Source organism: Cynocephalus volans, chromosome 14 (genome assembly GCF_027409185.1).
Source record: "Cynocephalus volans isolate mCynVol1 chromosome 14, mCynVol1.pri, whole genome shotgun sequence".
Lineage (NCBI taxonomy): Eukaryota > Metazoa > Chordata > Mammalia > Dermoptera > Cynocephalidae > Cynocephalus > Cynocephalus volans.
Window position 1 is genome coordinate 51,942,752 of NC_084473.1, and position 26,439 is coordinate 51,969,190.

Below are 26,439 nucleotides of genomic sequence, written 5' to 3' on the forward strand. Positions count from 1 at the left end.
CTTGACCTAAGATGTAACAATCAGCCAAGGATAAGTAGATATATAGGGTCCTCTGTGATCTCTTCTGTGTAGCAGATGTGCTGGTTTTCACAGCTTGCCCTGTGCCCTGTTAGAACCATCAGGTATCAGAACCCAGGAAAGGAGAGGGGAATGGGAGAAACCACATGATAAAATGGCTCGGCAATCATAGTTCCTCCCTAAGGCTGAGTAGTTTTTCTTTAATAAATGCCTCTCAATTTGTTGTATGCCTTTGCTTGAGTTCCAGAGTCCTAAAATGGCTGTTTTTGACAGTTTGGGTCTAATTTTATTGTTGTTTCTTAGGGAGTTGATTTGCCATGTTCCTCACTATACCATTCTGGAAATACACCATCCTAATTAAATTTTACTTACACTTCTATAAATCATAAGTAGAATGAATATTCTGTACTTTCTGAACTTTGTTGCGTAATTAAATTCACATGTTTTCAACTAATTTTTCTTTTTATTCATGCCAGGTGCACAGTAAACATTTTTTCATTAAGTAAATACATAATTTTATAATTTTCAAAGCATCTGAACATATAAGTTCAAACCAATAGTAAAAAAGATTAAAATTAATGATACAGGAAGTTTTTCTGAGTTACTTGTTATTTCACTTATCCCTGACCAATTCTTTTAGCAATATCCCACTAAATATCATTGCTATTGTCATTATAATATGATTACTTACTTTTTAGACATGTCTTGTTGCCTAAAGGAAGAAAACACTGATTAAATTCGTTAAAGCTCACCTCACACTGGTTATTCAGCTTGGTGGATGTGATATCTAACTGTTGGTATTGTTCCTTTAGCTTTGAAAATTCCGCCTCTAATCTTGTTTGTTCCAGTTTGGAATTATTTAGAAGACTTTTCAAATTTTTATGGTCAGTTTGTAAAACTTCAGTCTCTTTTAAAAGCTGACTATATATGTGATTCAACCTATAAACAGAAACCATAATATATAATATGATTTCACTGTAATTTGCACAATGTGAAAATTCTGTAAATAACAGTCAGATATACTTAAAGAATAAAAAGATTCTTTTGCCACTTACGAAACTGATCAGAATCAGTTTCTATTCTGTAAAAACTTTATTAAAAAACTCCTGAGTACCTTTCCCTTAAAAGAATCTTTTAACCCTTAAATATGTTAAAGTGATGATACTCATAATTTTATCATATATAAGTTAAAGTATTAATAGAAAGTATTTAAAGAACAAAAGATAAAACAACCAATCCAGTTTAATTTCGTGGAAAATACAAAGATTCTAAAATTCAACATGAAACAAAGATAAGATCAAGAGAATAAATTAGTCCAATATGAAATACTGTGTCATTATGTTGGCTAACTGAGATATACAGTTTAAACACAATTTTAGTTGTTGAATTTTCTGCAGTTGTGGCAAATTATTCATATTTATACAATCCCCCAATTGTTTATCTTTTTAAAAATCACACTTTAGCTTTTTCTTTTTCTTCCCATAATTCACCTTCAGAACAAACTTTTTCTGTGAAAGACCAGAGAGTAAATACTTTAGGCTTTGTGGGCCACATGCAGTCTCTGTAACATGCTCCTTCTCCCCTGACTCCACCGCTTTAAAATATAAAATCTTTTCTTAGTCTGGGGGCTGTACAGAAATAGACTGCAGGCTGGATTTGGCCTGCTGAACTGGCTGTAGTTTGCTAACCTCTGTCTTACTGCTTAACATCAGGAAACCACAAAAGAGGGAGTCAGCCAAACAAAACAAACTTTTGCTTAGGGTGGTTCTGGGTTCAGAACATCTAATAGTATAACTTAACTCATTCTTCAAAGAATTTGCGACAGCCTATAAAAATCATAAACAATAGAATAATATATTTTTAAAAATCAAGATTTTGTTAAAAAGAAAAAAAAAAAAGATGGTTAAGACCAGAAACATACAATAAATAAATAGGTTGAATCAACAAATAAATGCATACCATGAGTATGCAAGTCAAACCTCACTGGTACATACTCATATACACAGCTACAGTGTCTATCAATACTTAACGGTGATCAAAGATTTTCCTACTGATGTTTCAAAGGGGGAGGAGGATGGGTAATATAAAGAGATAACATACAAAGTCCTCAATATCCCTATGGCAAATGCTAAAATGAGCTCTTTGAGTTTTTTACACTATCCTTTAAAGTTTAAGACATTAACACCAAAATACAATTCAGTGACCATAATTCTAAAAAGGCCAAGACAACCCAGTTCATGTAAGAAACTTTCTTGGTTCTGTATTAACTAAGACGAAATTTAGGCTATTTAGAGGAATGGATGAATTATTACCCTTCAGATGAATCTACATAAATATCTTTTTTTTTGGTGAAATAGCTCTTTCGTGTTTTACTTGAAGCCTTTTTTTCCCTTAGAACACAGATTGAGTATAGAAGTTGGCAAGAACAGATTTGAGAGACAGAAAATACTCTATTTAGGACCACTCTTCTCCTTCAAGCATGGAGAATTTTCTGGGTCAATCTCATCATGCTCAATTTCTTCTTCACTTAGGCTGAATTCTTTCTCTGGAGGTTCCTCAACAATATACAGTTAGATTTCTGGAAGGCCTACCTAAGGTCATGAAGTGTCCCAGTTATGTTCTAATCTCAGCAGTGAAAAAGGTCAGGTAAAGATGGGACTTCCATAGTAAATGTATTCCCCAATATTTGGTGTGTAATAAAAATGACCCTTATTATATAACTTCTCACAATTTGGTATTCTACTGCACATACTGTACATATACATCTCCTTTATCAACTATAATCCTTAATTCTAGCTTGGTACTGAGCTTGTTGAATCCCCCAGTAGAGAAATTCTATTTATAACGACTATAGGAAACTGAATTCAAATCTACCGAGCATGAAAATGAAGATGGCTCTAGAAATTTAGGGATTTTTTTTTTTAGAGGAAAAGAAGAAGTTTAATTCTAAAAATGGATTGTATTAAATTCATAATAGGACAAATACCAAATAAATGACCTCTACTTGAATTTTATGTGCTGCCTTTCGCTCTTCAGCTATGGCAGTATAAGTGTAGTGTAAATGTTTAGGCTGTTTATACTTTTTAAATGTTTCTGAAAACGTTTCAAAAATGTATCATTAGGAAGCAGGCTGGTTATAGCTGGCAAGTTTGGGTTTAACAAGGCTTTCAATTAAAAAATAATTACCCTATGGCAACATAAGACCATTAATAAATAAGACAGTTAAAAATAAAAGTATAAATTAAATCAGCCAGGAAATTATGAGGCCGCTCACTTGCAGCAATTTCAAAAGACAAGATTTGAGATACCAGATTAGTGAAAAGAGAGAAAGACATAAATAATCAGGTTTAATTACATTCTGTCTAAATAAAGTACATAAATGTTATCAAGGTACACAAATTTTGTTATATAATGTGACTTAAAAACTTAATTAGTTGAATAAAACAAGAGATAAACAATGAGAGAAAAGAGAAGTAGGTATTTGTCTTAGTGATTCCATAATTAGTTACATGATTTCACTGGGTAATTTACTTACTGCTCTTTTGCTGTGAAAAGAACTATACCAAACAGTCTATTCGATTTTTTAAAATTCTAAGTCCAAATTATGATTGGGAGTATAAAAGGCAGTATATACTTCGGATATAAGCCATAATAAAGAATTAAAATATATTAATATTTTAAATATATATATATATATTTATTACCTATCATTTTCACCACAAAGTTTCTTGTATTCTGTAGCTACCGTCTCATGGTTTTTGTTTTCAAGCATCATTTTTTCCTGTTCTACTTTGAGCATTTTTTCCAAATCTTCCAATTGTCCTTTCTGTTTTAGTAACTGATTGTAACTGGGAAAAAAAAGATACGGATTTGGTTTATAATATTTCCAAAAAAGAAAATATTTTAGAAATGAAGGAAACAAGAGTAATTTATTAATAAATATCACATAAAACACATGTAAATTTATAAAAATTTCCTACATAAATTACCTCTTAGATGTATTTAACAAATAAGACTTATTATGTACTATCGGAAGAAAATTGGTTTTAAATTTATGACTCAACAAAATATAATAAATTACCGGTCTTCAAGGTCTTTATGTTCCACCTCAAGATTTTTGTGGGCAGACTTTAGAGTTCCATGTTTACAAATAAGAGATTCATACTCTGAAGCCTGCCGTTCATGAAGAAGTTCCAGCTTTTCATGATCTTTGATCAGAGAATCATAAAGCGATTTCAGCTCTTCTCGCTCTTTGATTACAGATTCATTTTCATTTTCTAAAGAAGACTGTTGGATTAGGAGCTGTGCATTCTGGTTCATAAGTGAGGTACTTTGGGAGTTAAGGGTGGAATTTTCAACCTATAAGAACACATATTGTTATTAGACATAAGAAAAATAGCACGTTATTGTTTTCCAAAAAATAAAAGATTACAATGTTAAGTAAGCTCTAAATAAATCATAGCAGAAAATTTGGATTTTAGCTTCCCAAAGAATAAGGTTACCATTTAGTTTTGATTTTTAGAGGTGCTGTACACATACATATAAATGTACAGAAATATTTGGTACATATATACACAGTCAGGCACTGAAAAATGATGGTTTGGCCAATGATGAACTGCATATACAATGGCGATCCCATAAGACTGTAATGGTTATATCACATAGCCTAGGTGTGTAGTAGGCTATACCACCTAGGTTTCTGCAAGTACACTCTATGAAGTTTGCACAATGACAAAATTGCCAAATGACACATTTCCCTGTCATTAAGTGACACATGATTGCAGATGTGTGTAGATATACACACACATAAACATATATATATATATGTTGTGGGCTGAATTTATTTTAAATTAAGTTGATTAGCAACTATTTGTATTCCACTTATGAAAAAGCACAGAATTTAAAATGCTAATTTATCATTTCTAGAATTTGAGAGTTGATAGAACTAATAAATTACTTTTGGAAATTTCCGCGAGTCCAAATAAAATTAATATTTGCTTTATTCACTTGAAAAAAGGATTACAGAAAGAACTTTTAGATTCAGAGATAGAAATTGTTTCTGCCCTCTAAGAGGTTTTTATCCTTTTCCCCACCTGATTGTTCTGTTGAAAAGACACGGGCAGTATTAGACAAAATTCCCATTTTCTAATAACTAAACTGATAAGAAAGCTGTATATAAGGACTAGTATGCTTTAACCATACTCTAAAGTCAGGGTTTCTGCCTGATTAATTACAATAATCAACTTGTTGAAATGGTGAAAAGACCATGAAGTAAATATAAATAAAATAATCTTTATTTACTTATATTTACTGAGTGAATTTATTAATTAATATTTAGAGGCTCTAAAATTTTTTTAAGATGCTGATGTTTGAAAGTTTGGCATGGCACTAAATAAAAATATTTTAATATTATTAAATATTTTAATATTATTAAAAATATTTTAATACTAAATATTTTAATTTATCTTCAATTAATTGTTAAATTCACTCATAAAGAAACAATATTTCCATGTCTTGCCTCCCTTATTTTAATAGCATAATTGAAGTGTGGTTGCATATCCCCGAAATATTACATTACAACCTGAAGCTTGGCATTCTGTGTTTGAAGAGTGGTGTTCTGTTCCTGTAATGACACTGTCTGCCTCTGAAGTGCAAGAATCTGAGCCTGCAAATTATTGTTCTGCGTCTCAAGTTGCTTCAGTTGAGTTTTTAATGCTTGCTTCTCTGCTTGCAGCGTAGCATTCTTAATAAAACACACACATATTAAAAATAAAAGCAAAAGCAAATATATTCCTGTAACAGATACTGGAATTTTGTACAATGAGTGTTTATTACTATTATAATCCAAAAAGAACCTTCCAACAAGCTTAAAGGGGAAAGAAACAAAACATCCCCCCACATCCCAAATTGTAAACAAACATTTAATCTGAGAAAAAGAAGGCAATACTGAAACCTTAATATACTACTGAGCCTGTTTCCTGTCTGCTTTATAATGTCTTAAAAATAAAATATTCCATTCTAAATGTGTGGGGGGACGGGCGTGCGTGCGTGCATGTGCGCGCCCGCTTTTTAGGCGGGGGTGGGGCTGGCTAGCATGGGGATCCAAGGCCTTGACCTTGTTGTTGTAACACCACACTCTAACCAACTGAACTAACTGGCCAGTTCTCTAACTATATTTATTAATATAAGAAACTAGAATGGGGTTGTCAGTTGTATGGTTTTAATACTGCTCAAAAGTACCCAGCATGCTTAGAATAAGTGGGACTGTGTCCAATCAAGAGGTATGCCTTTTCTAATTTACCAAAGGCAAATTTGTATATGGTTGAGTGGTGATCCCAGGGGTAGCAGCAAAACTAACTATTTTCCAAACACAAATATTTGGAAGAGAAGCAGGTTTACAGGAACAATCTTAACCATCTGTTTAAAAAATTTAGTCAGTAATAGACCTAACAGATGTTACAAATTTTCTTTTTTTTTTATGGTATAAAACACTCACTAAAACTCTATTTCAACTATAAGACTGCTGGAGCATGTCCAAATAAAATATACCATTTTCAGTTTTTCCAGTACATATGGCCATATTTCAATTTTATGGTTAAACAGGTGAATTACTACACAAATCACAGATCATTATATTTAATGTGATAGGCATTATAATCCTTGTCAGGGATACTATATTTTCAGGATTATTCCTAAATAAAACTTCATAAAAATAAATTAGCATACTTAATATATAAAAAAGCCATAATTGGTCTATCACTGCACCATGCATAAAAAGTTATAACTGAATCACAACAGATCACTCTTTTATATCAATATTAGGAGACAAAGATAACATTTACTTTATAGGCTTTCATGTTATACGCACTGCACATCACTGTCTAATGGCAGGTCATGACTTAACCAACATATACCATAAAATCAAAGCTGAGGAAGCACAATGCTTTTAGATGGGTTTTGATAATGTACTCCTCTTTTGTTCATTTGTTCAAATAAAAAAGATGAAAAAAACTTACACTGGAAAAAATAGTATTTATTACTGATGTATTTATATACCATCTGGACACAAAGAGGTGAACCATTTCCACTTACATTAATGAAATACTATTATAGTTTAATACTTTAGAAACTAAATTGTACAAGCTCTACTGATTAGTCTGGGTATCTCTTAGAATATGAAAAATTCTATAGTCTATAATGAATAGAAGAGGTAGCTGACAGGGTATCTCAGAGCAGGAAAAAAAATAAAGAATGGGAAAATAAGAAGTTAGCAGATATAATATTGGCAAATATACAAAAAATTACCAGACTATTATAGGGCTAAACATCTTTATAAACCCATAAAATGGCTAAAAATACGACAGCCAAGTAATTTTTTTTCCAATAGAAATTTATAAAGGAAGTCAATGGGAAAAAGAGATTCACCTTGTAGAACTGTACATGCCAACCCAATTTTCTGAAATGTAATTATGAATCCAAGCAACAGAGGTATATATATCACTGAATAATTAAAACTAGGTATTTATAAATAGCCAATAAACATATAAAAAGATGCATAATACCTCACTTATAATTTAAAATACGCAAATTAAATATTTTCTCATATCACTTTAATAAAAAATAAAATACTGGTAATAACTAATGATAACCTGGAAAGATAAGAGTACTCTATTAGTGAAACTGAAAACTCGTGTGATTTTTAAGGGCTGATACAAAAATATCAATTAAAATTAAACATACACACACACAACACACATACAGTTGTCCCTCAATGTCTGTGGAGGACTGGTTCCAGAACCACCTGCAGATACCAAAAACTGGAGATACTCAAGTCCTTGATATAAAATGGCATAGTATTTGAATATAACCTATGCACATCCTCCCATATACTTCAAATCATCTCTACATTACTTGTAACACCTAAATCAATGTAAATGCTATGTTGTTATAATGTATTGATTAGGGAATAATGGCAAGAAAAATAAACCCATACATGTTTAGTACAGATGCAAATTTTTTTCCCCTGAAAATTTTCGATCTGCAATTGGTTGAATCCACGGAGGGGGAACTCATAGATATGGAGGACTGACTGTACTCATATCCTTTGGCCTAGCAATTATACTGTCAGGAATTTAGTACCTTATAAAAATGTTTATGTATGGATTTTAATTGTAGCAAAACCTGAAAACAACCTAAAAATGTCAATAAATATGGAATTTATTTATTTATTTTATTTTATTTTGGGGGCAGCTAGCCAGTACAGGGGGAATTTATTTGAATAAGTTATAACATCCACACTGTAGAATAATATGTAGTCATTAAACAAAATGAGATACACCTACATCTGCTAAAATAGAGAGATCTCCAAAATAACAATTAAAAAATGTAAGAATTTTGTATAGCATGATCCCACAGAGTGTAAATCTGTAGAAGACATATAGTTCTTTACACAGATAAAACATACACATTTGTCTAGAAGATGAACTATTTGCAGTAATTATTTTTTGATGAGAAAGTAGAAATCAATAGTATGGGGATTGGTTTTTGGTTTTATAACTTTTAAAGTTTTTAATTAATGTATTACTTTTATATTACATTAAAAAACAGTAATAGCCACCATAACTATTTTACTTGTTAGCATGTAAGTTCCTTAAGCTCATTCATCTTTGAGAGGTAAATATTTGTTGCTGAATTTATTTGCTTATTGTTTACTATTAAGTATTTATTAAACTCATTCAGCGAATATTTATTAAGTATCTACCACCTACCAGGCACTATTCTAGATACCGAAGGTGCAATGGTGAAAAAGAAAGACAAACTACCTGCTTTCATGGAGCTTTTTTCCAATGGACAAATAAATGAATAAAAAATATAATTTCAATAGTGAAAAGTGCTATAAAGAAACTAAATAAGGTAGTGGTATGATAGTGAATGGTTTAGGTTGGGGCTAGCTACTTTACTGGGAGAACAGACAAGGGAAGAGCTCTTGAAGGATATATGACACCTGACTGGTGAGGAAAACCAGCCATATGTTCCAGGCAGGGAAAGCAGAAAGACTGTGAGGTAGCAACAAACAGAAAAAGGCCAATATGAGTAGGATAAATTTACATATTATGCACCAGGCATTGTTTAAGTATTTTTGAAATATTAACAGACAATATTATCCCCAGATTAAAAAAGAGGGTGGGTAGAGGAGTGGTATAAAGTCAGAGATTTAGGCAGGGAAACATCAGGAAGGACACAGCGAAGAATACGGATTTTATCCTAATTGAAATAGGAGGCCATTGAAGATTTTACATAGGGAAGTGACATGATCTGGATTATGTTTAAAAGATTACTCTGGCCACTGCATTGAGAATCGGTTTGAGTGTGCTAGGAGTGAAAGAGGGGAGGCAAGTTAGGAGGATATTCTAATACTCCAGATGAGAGATGATGGTATCTTGACTAAAGTGGTATCAGCAGAGATAAAAAGAAGCAGACGGCTTGAGGTTTTCTTTTCAAGACAGAGTTGACAAAGCCTGCTGATGGACTTATATGAGGGTGATGGAGAAAAATATATTAAATTATTGGTTCTTCCATCTTTTTTAATATTATAAAATAAGTCAGTGATGAAAGTATAAAATGAGCAAAACTATAAAGCCAGATTAGATAAATTTTCTAATTTAAGTATATCCAATGATCATTTATTTCTAAAAAGCTATTCCTACTAAAAATTTCAAAATACTTACATTTCTTTCTACTTCAATTAATCTGTCTTTAACTTTCAGAAGCTCTCTAGTCGTTTCTTGACTCTCTCGCTCCCATTTATCTTCACCAGATACTGGAGGAGAGCTCTGTACCATCCTTTCCTCATCTTGTCTCTGTTTGAGAGCTTCATAATTTTTTTTCACCTAAAATTTTATTTAAAATATTTTAATGGGGAGAAAATATATCACCAAAGTTATATTTCTCACAATTAACTTGACTCTGCATTGGCATGGTGAATGTGAGAGACACTTTATTTAAAAAAATGTAATAAATACTATGTACAGTTATCATTATTATGATCACAATTTGTAATTTTTAAAATGCAAATCCTTCCTACAAATGTTAAGTATACTCTGCTAATGTGCCATGATATTACAATATACTCTGTAATTTCAAATACTATTGTTTCTGATTAAAATGGCCCTGAAGAATAGATTAACTGGGCATAGATATGCTGCTAAATACTAACAATTCTTTTTCAAGCTGTGACAAATTTAGAAATTTCACAAAGGTCCCTATGTAAAGAACAAAGATTTGACACGTTAATAATTAGTCTTAAAAAGATACCTAAATTAAAGTTGAGGAAGTATCTATATGTAGGGGCTCCAAAAAGTTCATGGAAAGATTAGTATTACCTTTAATTCCATTTTTCAGTGAACATTTTGATGTACCCTCATATGTCTGCCCTTTTAAGAAGAATATGTGACCTAGAATGAACTGTTAATAAATAAATGAATTTATTTAGCTCTTGATCCTCATATAATTATTGTAATTTATAAGGAATGAGCAGTCCAAGGATATATTTTATACAGGATTTTTTAGCTTTGAGTTGGTTTTCTCAAAGTAGGCTGAAATCACACCAGATAAAATATGTCCTTGGATTGCTAACTACTAATAACTTGTTCATCTCACATGATCAAAACTACTAGGTATAATTTAGTAACCCTCTTCAATTTAAATTTACTATTATTATATTTATCCTGCATCACTAGTTTATCCTGGGAAACGTGTATCATAAATTTCTTTTCTTTTCTTTTTTTCTTTTCTTTTTTTTTTTTAATAAAAGATGACTGGTAAGGAGACTTGGTGTCAGCACCACACTCTCCCAAGTGAGCCACAGGCCGGCCCTCATCATAAATTTCTAAATTAGCCCCAAACTTTATATGAAGGCAATGACAGAAATGTTTAAAATAGTTCAATGTCTAATGCAAAATTTGAGAAAACCTTTGACTCAGCAATAAACTCAGCAATATCGCTACCAGTGAGTTTAAAAATAATGAGGTGAGACTAAAGAAAAAAGATGCCAAGACAGAATGTAATGTAAAGCTTGGCACGTGATCTAATATATGTTCTGAGATCCTGATTTTCCTGTTTTTTTTTTTTAACTTTTAACACCCTAATAACAATAGATAAGTGACATCATTACTAGTCTCCTATTTTACATTAATTTCCCACAAGGTCTTCTCTAGACTTAGAAAGGTTCAGACATATGCCACTATAAAGAAGTCAAGCTGAGGGCCGGCCCGTGGCTCACTCGGTAGAGTGCGGTGCTGATAACACCAAGGCCACGGGTTCGGATCCTATATAGGGATGGCCGGTTTGCTCACTGGCTGAGCGTGGTGCTGACAACACCAAGCCAAGGGTTCAGATCCCCTTACCGGTCATCTTTCAAAAAAAAAAAAAAAAAAAAAAAAAAGAAGTCAAGCTGAGAATAAAACTCAAGGCCTCTTATTTTAAGCCCATCATTCTTTCAACTAAGTGTTAAATGATTCCTTTACCTTATGTATCATTAATCAAAATCTTTATGCTCACACAGGAAATGAATAAACTGAGTCGAAATAAAATAATCATTGTAACAGCATAATTTAGAGTTAATTAAAAAATTAATGTCAAATAAAGTTTAATTTAATTAAAAATTAAAAATATTGTATCAACATGACAGAACATTTCCATCATTGTGGAATGATCACTGCTCACCAGGCAACCATTATTTTTATTGCCTTCACCAAAATTTAGTTTTGCTTAAAATTTGCTATTCTAAAATTTCGTATAAATGAAATCACATAGGAGTTTCTTATGTGTGTATGTATGTGTTTTTCTGAGCATTTCTAAGCTTTATCCATGTTCTGAGTGCATAAGTTTTTTCTTTTCCATCTCTGTGACTATTATATGGATATACCAAAATTTGTTTATTCAATTACCAGTTGATAGTCATTGGGTTATTTCCAGTTTTTTATGATAATGAAATATGCTGTTATAAAAATGCATTTACTTATGTTTTCATTTTCCTTAAGTAAAGAGAAGTAGAATTGTTACCTCATGGGCTAGGTATATATTTTGACTTTATGAGAAACTGCCATACTGCTTTCTAAATGAGTCATAACATCTTAAATTCCCATCAGTATGTTGCTCCAAATTCTCACCAACATTTGATCAATGTTTCTATATAAATTTTAGAATCATCCTGTTAATCTATATATAAACATTATTGATATTTCGATTGGGATTATGTTGAGCTGACACATCAATTTGGGGAGAGCTGCCATTTTAATAATATTCAGTCTTCCAATTCATGAATATGGTACTTCTCTCCATTTACTAAGGTATTCCTTAGGTGTTTCTCCTATAGAGTTCTTACACATATTTCCTTAAATTCATTCCTAAGTATTTCATGTTATTTTATGGGATTATAATGGTGTTTTTCTTTCAAATTTCATTTTGCAATTTTTCATTGCTAATTTATAGAAGTACAATAGATTTTTACATATTTGACCCTTATTCTACAACATTGATAAATTTACTTTACCTGTACAGATTTTTACTGTGAATTCCTCAGGTCTTTCTGTGAATATAATTGTGTCATAGGTGAATAAAGACATTTTTAAATCTTCCTTTCAAATCCCTATGCCTTCTACTTCTTTTTCTTAGTACAATGGTTAGTTCAACAGTACAACATTTAATAGAAACAGTGAAAGCAACATCTTTGCTTCCTGATCAAAGGGGGAAAGTGATTAGTCTTTTCACCATTAAGGATATTTGCTATAGGTTGTTCATAGAAGCCCTTTATCTGATTGATGAAGTTCTTTTTACCTGTTCTAGCAATTATTGAGAGATTGGTATTAAACCCTCTAACTATAATTGTGAATTTGCCTTTCTCCATGCAGTTCTATCAATATTTGTTTCATGTATTTTGAAGCACTATTACTAGGTGCATAAACATCTAACCTTGTTATGTCTTCATGCTGAAATGATCTCTTTATAATTGTGAAATAAACCTCTTTGGCCATGGTACTATTCATTGCTCTAAAATCTTACTTTGTCTAATATTAATATAGCCAGTCTAATATTGTTTCGCCTAGTACTAGAATGATATATCATTATTCACCAAGGATTTTTTCTGTTGTTTTAGGGGTTTTTTGGCACCTCGTCAGTACAGGGATCAAACCCTGCACCTTCGTGTTACCAGCACCACATTCTAACCAACTGAGCTAACCAGCCAGCCCCAAAACATTTCTTATAGGCAGAATATAGGTGGGTCTTACCTTTTAGTCCACAATTGTTTTGCCAAAATGGCTAAAAGTGGAAGACAATGATGTAATTGTAAATCTCTACCTTTTAGACTTGAAACACATATACAGCAACCCATACCCAAACCCACTTATTTTCTGGCTGAGTACGTTCATAAAGCTGATTTTATTTGCAACCCACTGATACTACTTAGTAGGGTAAAAAATTCAGGATACAAGGCAAATTAATGAAATCCAGCATCAAGGTTTATTTTATTTTTTAGATAATCCTTTATGTTAACTAAGCACAGTTCTAAAATTTCTTCTGTAACAATATATGTTCCATGGCAATGTCTGTGACAAACACCAGCAATGACGGTGTGGGCAAATGGTGAACAAAATGTTTTCTCTTTCTGCTATCTACTTGTACTTTCTATAGTGTTCTGAATAGAATGGTTCAAAATATGGCCTACAATAATTTTGTCACTCTGAATGTTTAGATGACTGTAAGACCACTCCTGGTGGCACTGCAAATATGATAAAAGGGAGAATAAGCCAGAACATAACTGCCGATCTACCATCTACTAAGCCTATGGAATGGCTCATTTTATTTTTCAAATTACTCATTTAGAGAAAACAGACAGTTGCCTCTGCTTTGCTTACTTCCCTGAATAATTCCAAATATCACAAGAAAGAAGACCTAGAAAGACCTCAAACTTATGAAGAAATAAGGTGCTTTCTTACACCACACAGATGATTTTCCTCTACGGGATATTTTCACACCTACATCTTTGCCTATCAAAAACTTTTCTCAACCGGAAAAGAGTACCAGAGCGAATTGTCAATATTATATTGGGAACTTTTCCCAATGAAATAAGCATGTCTCTTCTCCATCCCTTCCCTGTAATTCTGAAATGTACCTAACTGCATGTGGTATATTATACACATGAAATATGGCTGAATAAATTATAGCATATCCATATGACAAAGATCTGTTTAATACTCTCATTTATAAAAAAGGAAGAAATGGACTAAATATTAATAAAATGTTTGCATTTTTATTTTCCACTTTATACTTTCTGTCTAAATATTTATAAAATATATGATAATTAAAATTCTTTCCAAGAAAATCACTTACTGTTTTAAGTTCTTGGCGTAATTGCTGGTTATAATTCGTGGATTCTTCTAATCGAGCTTCTAAAGCAGCAATTTTTTCCTCTTTTATTTCAAGGGACCTCTTAAGAGTGGATTCTAATTTTGATTCCAAAAGCTTGTACCTACCATCCAAGTAGAAAAGTAATACAGTTCATCACTGGAAGTCATAAAATTATTTTTAAAGATAATTTATAACCAAAAATATTGATGCCATAAAATGGGTCTTATAAAAATCTTTTTTTTTTTTAAGAAGAAAATTAAATTATAATCATCTTACTGCCCTACTTCCCATTTAAAACTATTCCTGGTCACGAAGCAACAAAAATCACTGAGATCCATAAACACAGTTCCATATTACAGCTTAGCTTGTCAAAAGCAACAATGAATGCTCAAAAAAGAATCTGGAAGATCTAGGTCCCCAAATATTTCTTTTTGTTTGATTAGAATAGAATCTATAGGGCTGGTTAGCTCAGTTGGTCAGAGCACAGCCTTGTATCACAAAGGTCAAGATTTCAGATCCCTATACTGGCCAGTCACCACCCACCCCCACACTAAAACAGAATAGAATCTATAGAAAGAGGAAGTATATGGATTCATCATATCAACATTTGCTTATAATATTAATAAGTACCTATACAAGGACCTATGAACAGTTAAGACTTATGACTCATTGAAGTCTGTTTGTCTTCAGGGTATATATAGAGTAGTTACAGTAAAAAAGGTAGTAATATACTCATAACACAGGATACTGATGACAGAGTGGAAAGAGGCAGATAGATGTGACTGTCAATCTTTTGGATGGTGGATGCATGAATAATTATATTATTAATAAATTTTTTTTCACAAAAAGGATGGTACATAAGCACAGTTTGAGAGTATATCATAAGTCAAGGATCATGATTCATTCATTTCTTACACCTAAGGACCCTGATGACAAAACCAAATAAAATCCTAAAATATGTATATGAGAAATTTCATCACATTCTTTTACTATAACTAATTTGTATGAATACATTTTCTGCTCAGATTTTAAGTTCATCGAATATAGTGAACTAATCTCACTCATTCTGGTATTGGTTCGAATCAACAAACAGTTTTAAAGTGTGTACTCAGTCTGATTTTGGATATGTTGAATTTGTGACATCTGAGTTGCTTCTGGACTATCCTGATAGAGATGTGCAGTAAGCAGAGGAAAATAAGGATCTCAGGTTAGATGATGAGCGGAAATGCTACCATACAGAATGAATAAATAAGAGGCCTGAGAACAGAACCCTGGAAACAACTATATTGAAAGAGAAAACAGAAAAAGAGCTGTAAAAAGAGAAAGACAAGACTGATCACATCTGTTTACAACTCTACCAGTAAATTTACTTTGTTGCATTTTAATTTACCTATTTATACATTCAATTCCACAACTAGATGATATGAGGGTACTTCAAAAAGTTCATGGAAAGATTCATGTTATCTTTTCATTCTATTTTTCCATGAACTTTTTGAAGTTCTCTTTTATATTCCTTGATGGCAAGAATAAGTATCTTAATAATAGTTTTATCTTCAAAGTAGGTCAGAGGGAATAACATGAAATACAAAGATGGAAAGGTTAAGCTAATAAAGAAATTAGAGACATCATTTGAGATTGATATATATAAATTCCAAAATGGAGGGATGGAACAATAAAGGAATTTATGTATGTGAGCTTTTATTTTCTTTGTGACATAAAGGCTAACTTACTGGCTGAGAAAGAAGCTGATTTAGTGGCCTAAGACACTTCTTTCCTGATTCCCACAAATGCAATCAGTTATCCACTGTGCTCACTTCCATTTCCTAAAAGTATTAGTTCAACATATGGCCTTATCTCCATGTCTAATGCTTTCATTATATAAATAAACATGTGAAATAAGGAGTGCATCACATCTTGTCTAGACTATTGCAATAGCTTCCTGTATAATTGGTCTCTGTGCCTCCAAATTCACCCCTTTTCTAATCCATCTTTCATGTTACTCTAAGAATTGCTCAACACACTTTTGTGCTTTTATACAAATGCTTCTGTCTGCATGAAATGCCCTTCTCCACTGTTTCCACCTTGCAAACTTCTGTCATTCTTCAAGGTTCAGCTGAAGCATTACCACTTCTTTGATGTTTGATGACCAGCAGATAATGGCAGCTCAATTAATATTGGCTAATTATATTAATTAAGGCTTGCCAAACAATATCAAGGGTCCACCTATAACTGGGTTTATAAAATTTATAACAGGATCCATTAGAGCAGCTACACAGTTTACTCTACTTTTTCTTTTGCCAAGAACATGCAGTACAGTGCCTTACACATACCAGGTAATAAATCTGAATGAAAAAGGGAGGCATATTCAGTGTCTACATTAAAAGACAGTCAACTAAATGATACTTAAGTGATTAATTCAAAGAAAACCATTTCCTTGTGAAATATCTGTATAAGTAATTCAATAATGGTTGCTTGACTTGAACTGATTGCTAGAATAAATGTCTCAAATTACTTCCCTTTGTTATTATAGAACTAACCTTTTTAAGTATCAATCTATTCTACTTGAATATTCTCAAAATTATATTAACAAATCCCATATAATCAACATTAACTTTGCCTATCTACATTTAATATAGAATATAAATACTCGAACAGTAATAATATATAGATAAAACATAAATTATATATTACAAAAATACCAATGAATTAAAATCTAGTCTACATAAGATAATATTCTTAACAATACACAAACTTCTAGTTGGAACCATGTGGCTGTCTGGATGCTAAACAGTAGACTACCTGTTAGATTAACTGTTTAATAGATTGTAATTACCATGGGAGAACAGGCATTTTCTTTAAGCCTATACTCACTATTTTCAAAATTAAAGGGTATATGAGTTAATTTTTTATTCTGTTTGTCAGGCCCTAGTTTTCTACCTTATTGGTATACCTTAATTGCTTCAAAATTTTCAAAATTAAAGGGTATATGAGTTAATTTTTTATTCTGTTTGTCAGGCCCTAGTTTTCTACCTTATTGGTATACCTTAATCGCTTCTCTGTATGTTTTCCTTTGTTTCACAGTTTTCCTCCATTTCTTTTTAAGTCCACATTTTGGCAAACAAAATCAATGAACGAACTGAGGCATTTAAGTACATTCAAATAAAAAATAACTTAATAGACTGCATATTTCATAGAGGGAGGTTTGTTTGTTGTTCATGTCTTATTCTACTTTCACAGGCAATTACACTCTCTGATCTTCTACTACCTGAGGAGCATCCTGTTTTTGTTTTGTAATTGTATTTATATAAGGACATTTTACCTTTTTCCGCCTTATACTGATATTGTCCTTATTTGGTTCTTTTTTTTCTTACAGAAGTTTAAAGGAAAAAAAAAACAAAAAAACAAAACCCAGAAGCAGGGTGAACTACATAAATGTTTTCTGTGGCTAGCACAGGAAAGAATTAGTGTTTGACCATTAAAAAAATTTCAACTGTTTGCCAAATACACTTAATACTTACCTGTCATCAGTACTTTGCTCATCATGTAAGAGTCGCTCTTTATTTAATCCTATCTTCTCTAGTTCATGAGTTAATTTTTCGAGATCATTGTTCATTTGTTGAGTCTTCAATTTTTCACTCACCAAATCCTTGTTGTAAAAGGAATGCACAACTTATGTAAGTGTCAAGACCATAAACATCTAAGAAAGTCAGCCAAGATGCTAATTACCACCATCCAGGAATACATATAACTCGAATCAGGAAAAACAGAAGAAATATTACCGTTGAACCATTCCTTCATCATTGAAAAGTAAAGCAACAAATTTATAACCTAGTTAATACAATTTCTTTCCTTCTTTTCATTCAAATGTTAAAACCTAACAGGGAGAAACTCTTTACTTGTGAATACACACCTTAGGTTTAAACACTGCAGAGGGTGGATGTCGGGGAGACACATACCCACTTACTCTTTAATAATGAGCTAGAAGGCAAGAGAGCAACACCTGGGGTCCTAGGCAAGGAGCCAAGGGCCACAGCCCCCTCTGCCTGGAAGCAGGAAAGACAGCATGTCCAATGTTCTAGGCAAGGAACTGAGGGCAGGCAGTCCCCCTCTATCAGGAATCAGGCAAGAGATTAGCCCTGGGGTCCTAGGCAGGGAGCCAAGGGCCTCAGCCCCCTCTGCTCGGAAGCAGGCAAGAGAGCACCCAGGGTCCTAGGCAAGGAGCCATGAGCTGCAGCCCCCACCCAAAGCAGGCAAGGAGCATGTCCAAAACACCACTTCTGAACGGGTGGCCTGCCACAGCCACTGTCATACCCACAGCTGCCAAAAAAGCAACTCAGTGCCACAGCAGCAGCCACAGCCACTGTACAGGTGGCCCACTGGACACTCAACTACATTAATGCAAGGAGAGTCACCAGTAGAGAACAGAAAAAGAAGAGGACATCTGACTCCTCAAAGCCCACTCCAGAGTAATAGAAGAAACAACTGCTCTACCAGATGGCCAGACATCAATGTAGAGATATGAGAAGTACCAAAATACAAGAAAATATGACACCACCAAAAGAATACAGTAATTCTCAAATACCAGGTCCTATAGAGCTGGAAACCCTTAAAATGACTGAAAAGGAATTCCAAGTAACAATCTTAAGGAAACTCACTGAGATACGAGAAGACTCAATTAGACAATATAATGAGGTGAGAAAAAAAATCCAGGACATGAAGAAGGAAATTTACAAAGAGATTAATACCATAAAAAAGAATGTAGCAGAACTCATGGAACTGAAAGATTCACTCAATGAAATAAAAAATACAACTGACAACTTAAGCAGGCTAGAACAAGCAGATGAAAGAATTTCTGATCTTGAAGATAGTCTTTTTGAAGTAACCCAGGTAGACTACAAAAAGGAAAATATAATTTTAAAAACTAGACCTGTACCTTTCACCATATACCAAAACCAACTCAAAATGGATTAAAGAATTAAATATACACCCTGAAACAATAAACGTCCTTAAAGAAAACATAGGGAAACACTCACGGAAGTAGGAGTGGGTACAGATTTCACGAATAGGACCCAAAAAGCACACGTGACTATAGGAAAAATAAACAAATGGGATTATATCAAACTAAAAAGCTTCTGCACAGCAAAAGAAACAATCAACAGAGTAAAAAGACAACCAACAGAGTGGGAGAAAATATTTGCAAAATATACATCTGACAAAGGATTAATATCTGGAATATATAAGGAACTCAAACAACTTTACAGCAAAAAAACAAATAACCCAAATTAAAAATGGGCAAAGGAGCCGAATAGGCATTTCTCAAAAGAAGATATATGAATGGCCAACAGACACATGAAAAAATGCTCAACCTCACTCAACATCCGGGAAATGCAAATCAAGACCACTTTGAGATACCATCTCAGTCCAGTTAGGATAGCTAACATCCAAAAGACTGAGAATGATAAGTTCTGCAGAGGTTGCAGTGAAAAAGGAACTCTCATACACTATTGGTGGGGCTGGAAAATGGTGCAGCTTTTATGGAAAATGGTATGGAGGTTCCTTACAGATAGATCTACCATATGACCCAGGTATTCCACTGTTGGGAATATGCCCAGAGGAATGGAAATCATCATGCCAAAGGGATACCTGTACTCCAATGTTTATTGCAGCTCTATTTACAATAGCCAAGAGTTGGAACCAGCCCAAATGTCCATCATCTGATGACTGGATAAGGAACCGTGGTATATCTACACAATGGAATACTACTCTATTAAAAAAGAATGAAATACTACCATTCGCAACAACATGGATGGACTTAGAGATAATTATATTAAGTGAAACAAGTCAGGCACAGAAAGAGAAATACCACTTGTTCTCACTTATTTGTGGAAGTTAAAAATAAATAAAAAAATAAACACACAAACAAATCAAGAGTGGTGGGGGGAGGAAGACAGAATAACCACAAAAATTCCTTCAACTGTTTAAATCAAATGAACAGATATGATGGGGGGGAAGGGATGGGTGGAGAGGAGCAGGTAAAGGGGCATGAAAATCAACTACAATGTATATTAAAAAGTAAAATAAAATAAAATATTAAAAAATAAAATAAAACTGTGAAAAAAAAAAAAAATGAAGAAAACCTAAGACAACCTTAAGCACACAAACACTTGAATCATTGGTGTTCCAGAAGGGGAGGAGAAAGGAAAAGGTATGAAAAACCTATTCAACGAAATAATAACGGAAAACTTCTCAAATATAGGGAGAGAAATGGACCTTCAGATCCAGGAGGCTCAAAGATCCCCAAACAGACTCAACAGATTCTCTCAAAGACACGGTATAGTCAAACTGGCAAAGCTCAAAGACAAAGAGAGAGAATCTTAAAAGAAGCAAGAGAAAAGCATCAAGTTACTTATAAGGAAGCCACTATCAGACTAACAGCAGATTTCTCAACAGAAACTCTACAGGCCAGAAGAAAATGGGATAATATATTTAAAATACTAAAAGAAAAAAACTGCCAGCCAAGAATGCTGTACCCAGCAAGGCCATCCTTCAGAAATGAGGGGAAAATAGCGTATTTTCCAGACAGACAAACCCTGTGGGAGTTCACCACCATATGACCAGCCCTACAAGAAATCCTCAAAGAATTCCTGCATCTGGAATCCAAAAAATGATAATCACTACCACAAATACACAAGAAAGAACAAAACACGCTGGTAGCACAAAAATGCAAATGAGAAAGTAACTAAATCTTACCATCACAAAAAGCCATAATGACAATGTAATAATGCCCCTACTTTATTTCTGATTTTAGTAATTTCAGTCTTCTCTCTTTTTTCTTGGTCAGTCTTGATAAAGGTTTGCAAATCTTGTTAATCTTTTTAAAGAATCAACTTTTGATTTCCTTGATTTTCTCTACTGTTTCTTAATTCCCTATTTCATATATTTTTATTGTAATCTTTGTTATTTCCTACTAATATTTGCCTTTGGTTTAATTAGCTCTACTTATTCTATTTTCTTAAGGAAGAAGTTTACATTACTGATTTGAGATTTTTCTTATTTTTAATATAGGTGTTTACAAGTATAAATTTTCCTCTAAGTAATGCATGAGTCTTGTAGCCTATAAATTTTGATATGTTGCACTTTGATCTTTATGTCAAAGTACTCTCTAATTTCCCTGTGATTTTTCTTTTTACCCACTGTTTATTTAGGAGAGTGCTTTTAATTTCCGCACATATGTGTTTTCTAAATTTCCTTCTGTTATTGTGATCAGAGAATGTATTTTCTATGATCTTAGTTTTTTTTTTAAAGGATAAATTTAAACAAAAAAGTTCACTGAGATTTCCATTATCTTTCAGTTCCATTTTTCCATGAACTTTTAGAAGTGCCCTTATGTTTACATTGTTTTATTGATTTTTTTATGCAATTTATGTTGTTAAACTTAGATATTTAATTTTTGTTCTTGATTTCTTTTTATTAAGTTGACTTGTTGATTTGCTTAGAAATTAATTTGCCTTTGAAAAGTTTGCCTTCCTCTGTTGAAATTAATTTGATATCTGCATGCTTTTGGAAGACTTTAGAGTGCTATCTTAAATAACTATAGAGATTATAAAATGAAATATGTAAATTTTAATAAGTTTTACATCTGCAGTTTTTGTGAAAATTTGAAGCCCTACTGTCTACAGAGTATTTTGTTATTCATCTGTTATTCAGTTTATGTATTTATTTGAACAAATTAATGTGCATATCATTTAAGAAAAAATGAATGCGGTGTGAAAAAAAAATGAGCTAGCAGTTTACTGTATATTTTTTCCTATCAATATATGTTGGATACAACACTCTTCTTCCAGTGGAAGAGGCCTAAGGTATTGAACTGCTGAACTAGAGGACATTCTAAAAGTTTAGGCACCAGGAACCTATTGTTCATGTCTGTGAGACTATAGAAAAAAAGAAAAAATGAAAAGGTCCCTCTCAATGCCTCTTTAGCAGAAATGCAAACTGCCCAGTGTGACTTTCTGCCAAAATGCTAAGGTACGTCTGAACTGAACTTAAAAGATTATCACATATTGTACTGCATAGGAATTATAAATAGAGCCAAACATGCTATCTTCTGATTTGCACCAACCATGTTTCACAGGACATATTGCCAATCTACTCCCACAAATTTCATAATTCTTCTCCATACATAGATCCAAGCAACTACCAGTTATTCAATGTTAATCTTTAAGTTGAACCAGATTTGTACTCTCTGGCTCAGAGGTCAACAATATTCATGGGGCTTTGGAATCTGAAAGATCTGGGTTTGAATCCAGTAATCCCACTCTGCCATTTATTAGCTGTGTGATCCTAAGTTACTTAATGTTTCTGAACCTCAGTTTTCTAATCTGAAAAATGGAGATAACACCTATAAAGGATTGGCTATAAAAATCATATAAGGGGCTGGCCGGTTAGCTCAGTTGGTAAGAGCATGACGACAATAATATCAAGGTCCATGGTTTGATCCCTGTACTGGCCAGCCACCAAAAATAAAATAAATAAAAAATAAAATTATATAACTATATATAAATGCAACTTATATGAAGTCCATTGCCTACTACTTGGCACACAGCACTCAATAAATAGCAGCTATCACGTTTCCTATTATGCAGCATTCAATAAGTGTTTTGATCAAATATTTTCATATTTTGAAATAAAAGTTAAAAATTATAAAGTAAAAGTTAGATACCAAAAGGCAATCTCATTACTACAAATTCTTAAAATATACAATTTATATGTGCTTGTTAGTTTTACAACAGTAGGAAGGAAATTTGGAAGCTGTATCTAATTCCAATTCCAAAATTCTACTGAACCATAAAAAAGATGATGCAAATTATTTATGGTTTCAATAAAACTTAAATAAACCTTGAGTTAAAAATATAAAAAATATCTGCCTTGAATTTAGGTAAATATATTTACCTCACGTAATGTAACCAAAGTTTTTACATCAATAGTTGCTCTTTTCACAAGCTCCTTATTTTCTTTCTCTAATTCTTTCAGACGAATACAAGATTCTTTATATACACCAATTTCTTTGAATAGGATTTTGTTTTCTTTTTCCAAATTTCCAATCTTCACATTATTTTCTTCCAATGTGGTATCTTTTATTTCTGCTTGTTGTCTCAGTCTCTTATTTTCCTTTTCCAATTGTTTCTTATCCTTTTCCAGTTGAGAAGTCTCTTGCTCTAATGATTTATTTTCTTTTTCCAGCTGTTCTAGTCTTTTGCTAGATATTTTTAATTCCTCTAGGCTTTTTTGCAATGTTTGATTTTCCACCTCTAAGTCTTGTAGTTCACTCTCTAATTGCTGGATTTTTTTATTGCTGTTCTCTAGAGCCTTCTGTAGCCTTTGATTTTCTGTATCTAAACCCTGGTAGCTAACTTCTAAGCGTTCTGTTTTCTTGAAAGATGCTTTCATGAGCTCCAAACCCTTTTTAAGTTGCTCTTTTTCACTCTCTAATTCTTTGTTTTCTAGTTGTAGCTGAGCCATTTTCATGCTTGCACACTTCAAAGATTCCACATTCCTTCGCAGTTCTAGGTTTTCCTCATCAAGTTGGGAATTCTCTTTTTCTAGGGATTCTAACTGAAAAGTAAGGTTTTTAAAGCTATCCAATGTTTTTTTTAGTTTCCTATTTTCTCTTTCTAGTTCTGAATTTTCTTGTTCTAAGGCCTCAATTTTTTCACAAGTAATTTTTAAATTAGTTATCTTTTTCTGTAACAATTCATTTTCTTTTTCAAGACGATGCAATTCATTTTCAAGTTCTTCTGCTCGCTCTCCTTTTTCTTTATAATGTTCCAATTCTTTTCTAATTTGTCTTTTTTCAAATTCAATCTTGCTTAGCTTGCTGCTTGTTTCTTTGATAGATTCATGGAGAATTTTATTTTCTTTTTCAATGTCTTTCACCCTTGCTTCAGCACTTATCTGGGAGCGCTGCCTTAAGGAAAACACTGTTTGATTCAGATGTTCATTTTCCTGTTCCAATATTTTAATCTAATTCAAAAAAAAAAGAAGGAAAAAAATTAAAAACAGTAACTAAGCAAAAACTAAGCTTTTTTTCTTTGCTGGCTGACTGCTAAGTATTTTAAATTTCATGGTTTTTTTCCTTCCAAAAACTAACAGGGAAAGGAGAACAAAAAAGTGTGCTAGAATGTCTGTCCATCTTTTAATTCTGAAAGGCCACTGTGTACATGTACTGTTATGTCATTAAAGTTCATGTCTTTAGAAAGTCTAACAGTCTAAAGAAATGGTTAAGAGAAATGTATTTACTATTAATTAAAATGATCTTCAGATTATTAATAGTTATATGCTTCAAATTCAAATATGAATATAGGTTGAAACATGTGCACATAACTTGTGGAGGACATAAGGTTTTACTTTACTTAAATAATTTTTGCAATGCATATATATATATACACAGTGGGTCCTCAGTAAATATGTGCTGTATTATGTGTGTTTATATACAGTCATGCGCCACATAATGATGTTTCAGTTAACAATGGACTGCATATTCGATGGTGGTCCCATTAATATTATAATGGCTATACAATATAGCCTAGATGTGTAGTAGGCTCATACCATCTAGGTTTGTGTAAGTACACGTTATGATGTTCACATAGTGACAAAACAGACTATCAACACACTTCTTAGAACTTATCCCCATCATGAAGTGATGCATGAGTGCATATGTGTGTGTATTCATTCCCCCAAAAAATTCTAATTAGGAAACATCAAAATAACAAAATCAGCTGGTACATTTGATAACTATTCACCCAATTTATAGCATAAACTAATATAATGCTTCATAAAATTTAGTGTGTTAAATAATCCCAAGAAGCTTTTAAAAGTACAGACTCATGCTTAGCTCTAGAATTTATGTATTGATAAGTCTACAGAAATCTGCATTATTACAGGACAATAATGTTGGATACCACACTCTTCTCCCAGTGGAAGAGGCCTAAGGTATTGACTTGATGAACTAGGGGACATTCTAAAAGTCCCCTAAGCACTACACCTGGACAATATAAAACAAATAAATAAATATAAAACAAATAAATAATTTTACTTCTAAAAAATAAATAGAAGTTTGGGCCGAGCCCGTGGCGCACTCGGGAGAGTGCGGTGCTGGGAGCGCAGCGACGCTCCTGCCGCGGGTTCGGATCCTATATAGGAATGGCCGGTGCACTCACTGGCTGAGTGCCGGTCACGAAAAAGACAATCAATCAATCAATCAATCAATCAATCAATCAAAGTCTCAAAATGGCAAGTCACTCAATCTATCCAGTTCTCAGTTCCGCAAACATGAGAATAACCAATAAACACTTGAAAGCAAATTTGATAGTTTCCAAGATGGTTGCTGCTACCACACTTTCTCCCTCTTTAGTAGGGTTAGAGTATAGCTACAACTCCACTCAGGGACTTTAGAATCTGCAGCCCTATTTCTCAGATACTTGAGAGCACTTGAAAGCACAGGTGCTGCAACATTTTATACTAGATTATTAAGCACCCTGGCAGTTTAAGAATTATACGTTTTCTCTACAACTTTCCTAAAATAAATGAAATAGAAAAATGAGGTAAAATTATAGTTACTTTAAAATCTAAAAAATTCTAAAATATCTCCCTTTAATGTTATTTGAACATTTTGTTTGCATATACTTTAAAATAACTTTTATTGTTTAAATATATTGTTTGCTTAGTAAGAAATTTATGAACCTGTCTCTCTGAATTTTCTCTAAGCGTTTCGATTGTTTTTTCAAGCTGAGCTTTCTCCTTCATTAGATCCTTGCTTAAATTCTGACAATTCTGAAGACTCTGCTTTTCTTGAATTATCTCATTTTCAAGAATTTCAACCTAGAGAAAATTAAATCACAAAAAATTAAATATTTTATAACAATGGAAACATGTCAAAACAAAAGATAATCATTGAATAAAGGAGAAAATATAGTTTTAATACCAAATGGTAAAATTTAAGAATTTAGTATAGAA

General features: G+C 32.7%; 1 protein-coding gene and 1 long non-coding RNA gene across 7 annotated transcripts in view; one reads left to right on the forward strand and one right to left on the reverse strand.

Annotated features, from left to right (window-relative positions):
* Positions 1–26,439, reverse strand: part of CCDC88A (coiled-coil domain containing 88A) — a 129,590-nt gene that overhangs the window by 20,829 nt on the left and 82,322 nt on the right. For 5 of the 6 annotated variants that reach the window (XR_010021626.1, XM_063077650.1, XM_063077649.1 and 2 more), the window contains exons 14-22: positions 26,167–26,304; positions 23,377–24,447; positions 17,946–18,073; positions 14,410–14,548; positions 9,747–9,908; positions 5,600–5,761; positions 4,100–4,377; positions 3,723–3,866; positions 771–957 (exon numbers count right to left, since the gene is read on the reverse strand). Coding sequence is in view for 5 of the 6 variants with exons in the window: in XM_063077650.1 (XP_062933720.1) it covers positions 771–957; positions 3,723–3,866; positions 4,100–4,377; positions 5,600–5,761; positions 9,747–9,908; positions 14,410–14,548; positions 17,946–18,073; positions 23,377–24,447; positions 26,167–26,304 (2,409 nt within the window). In the remaining variant the exon portion in view is untranslated. The remainder of the gene's footprint in view (positions 1–770; positions 958–3,722; positions 3,867–4,099; positions 4,378–5,599; positions 5,762–9,746; positions 9,909–14,409; positions 14,549–17,945; positions 18,074–23,376; positions 24,448–26,166; positions 26,305–26,439) is intronic. The other variant, XM_063077651.1, reaches the window with a different exon arrangement.
* LOC134362417 (uncharacterized) overlaps positions 1–26,439 on the forward strand; it is a 36,010-nt gene that overhangs the window by 6,731 nt on the left and 2,840 nt on the right. The window lies entirely within an intron of this gene.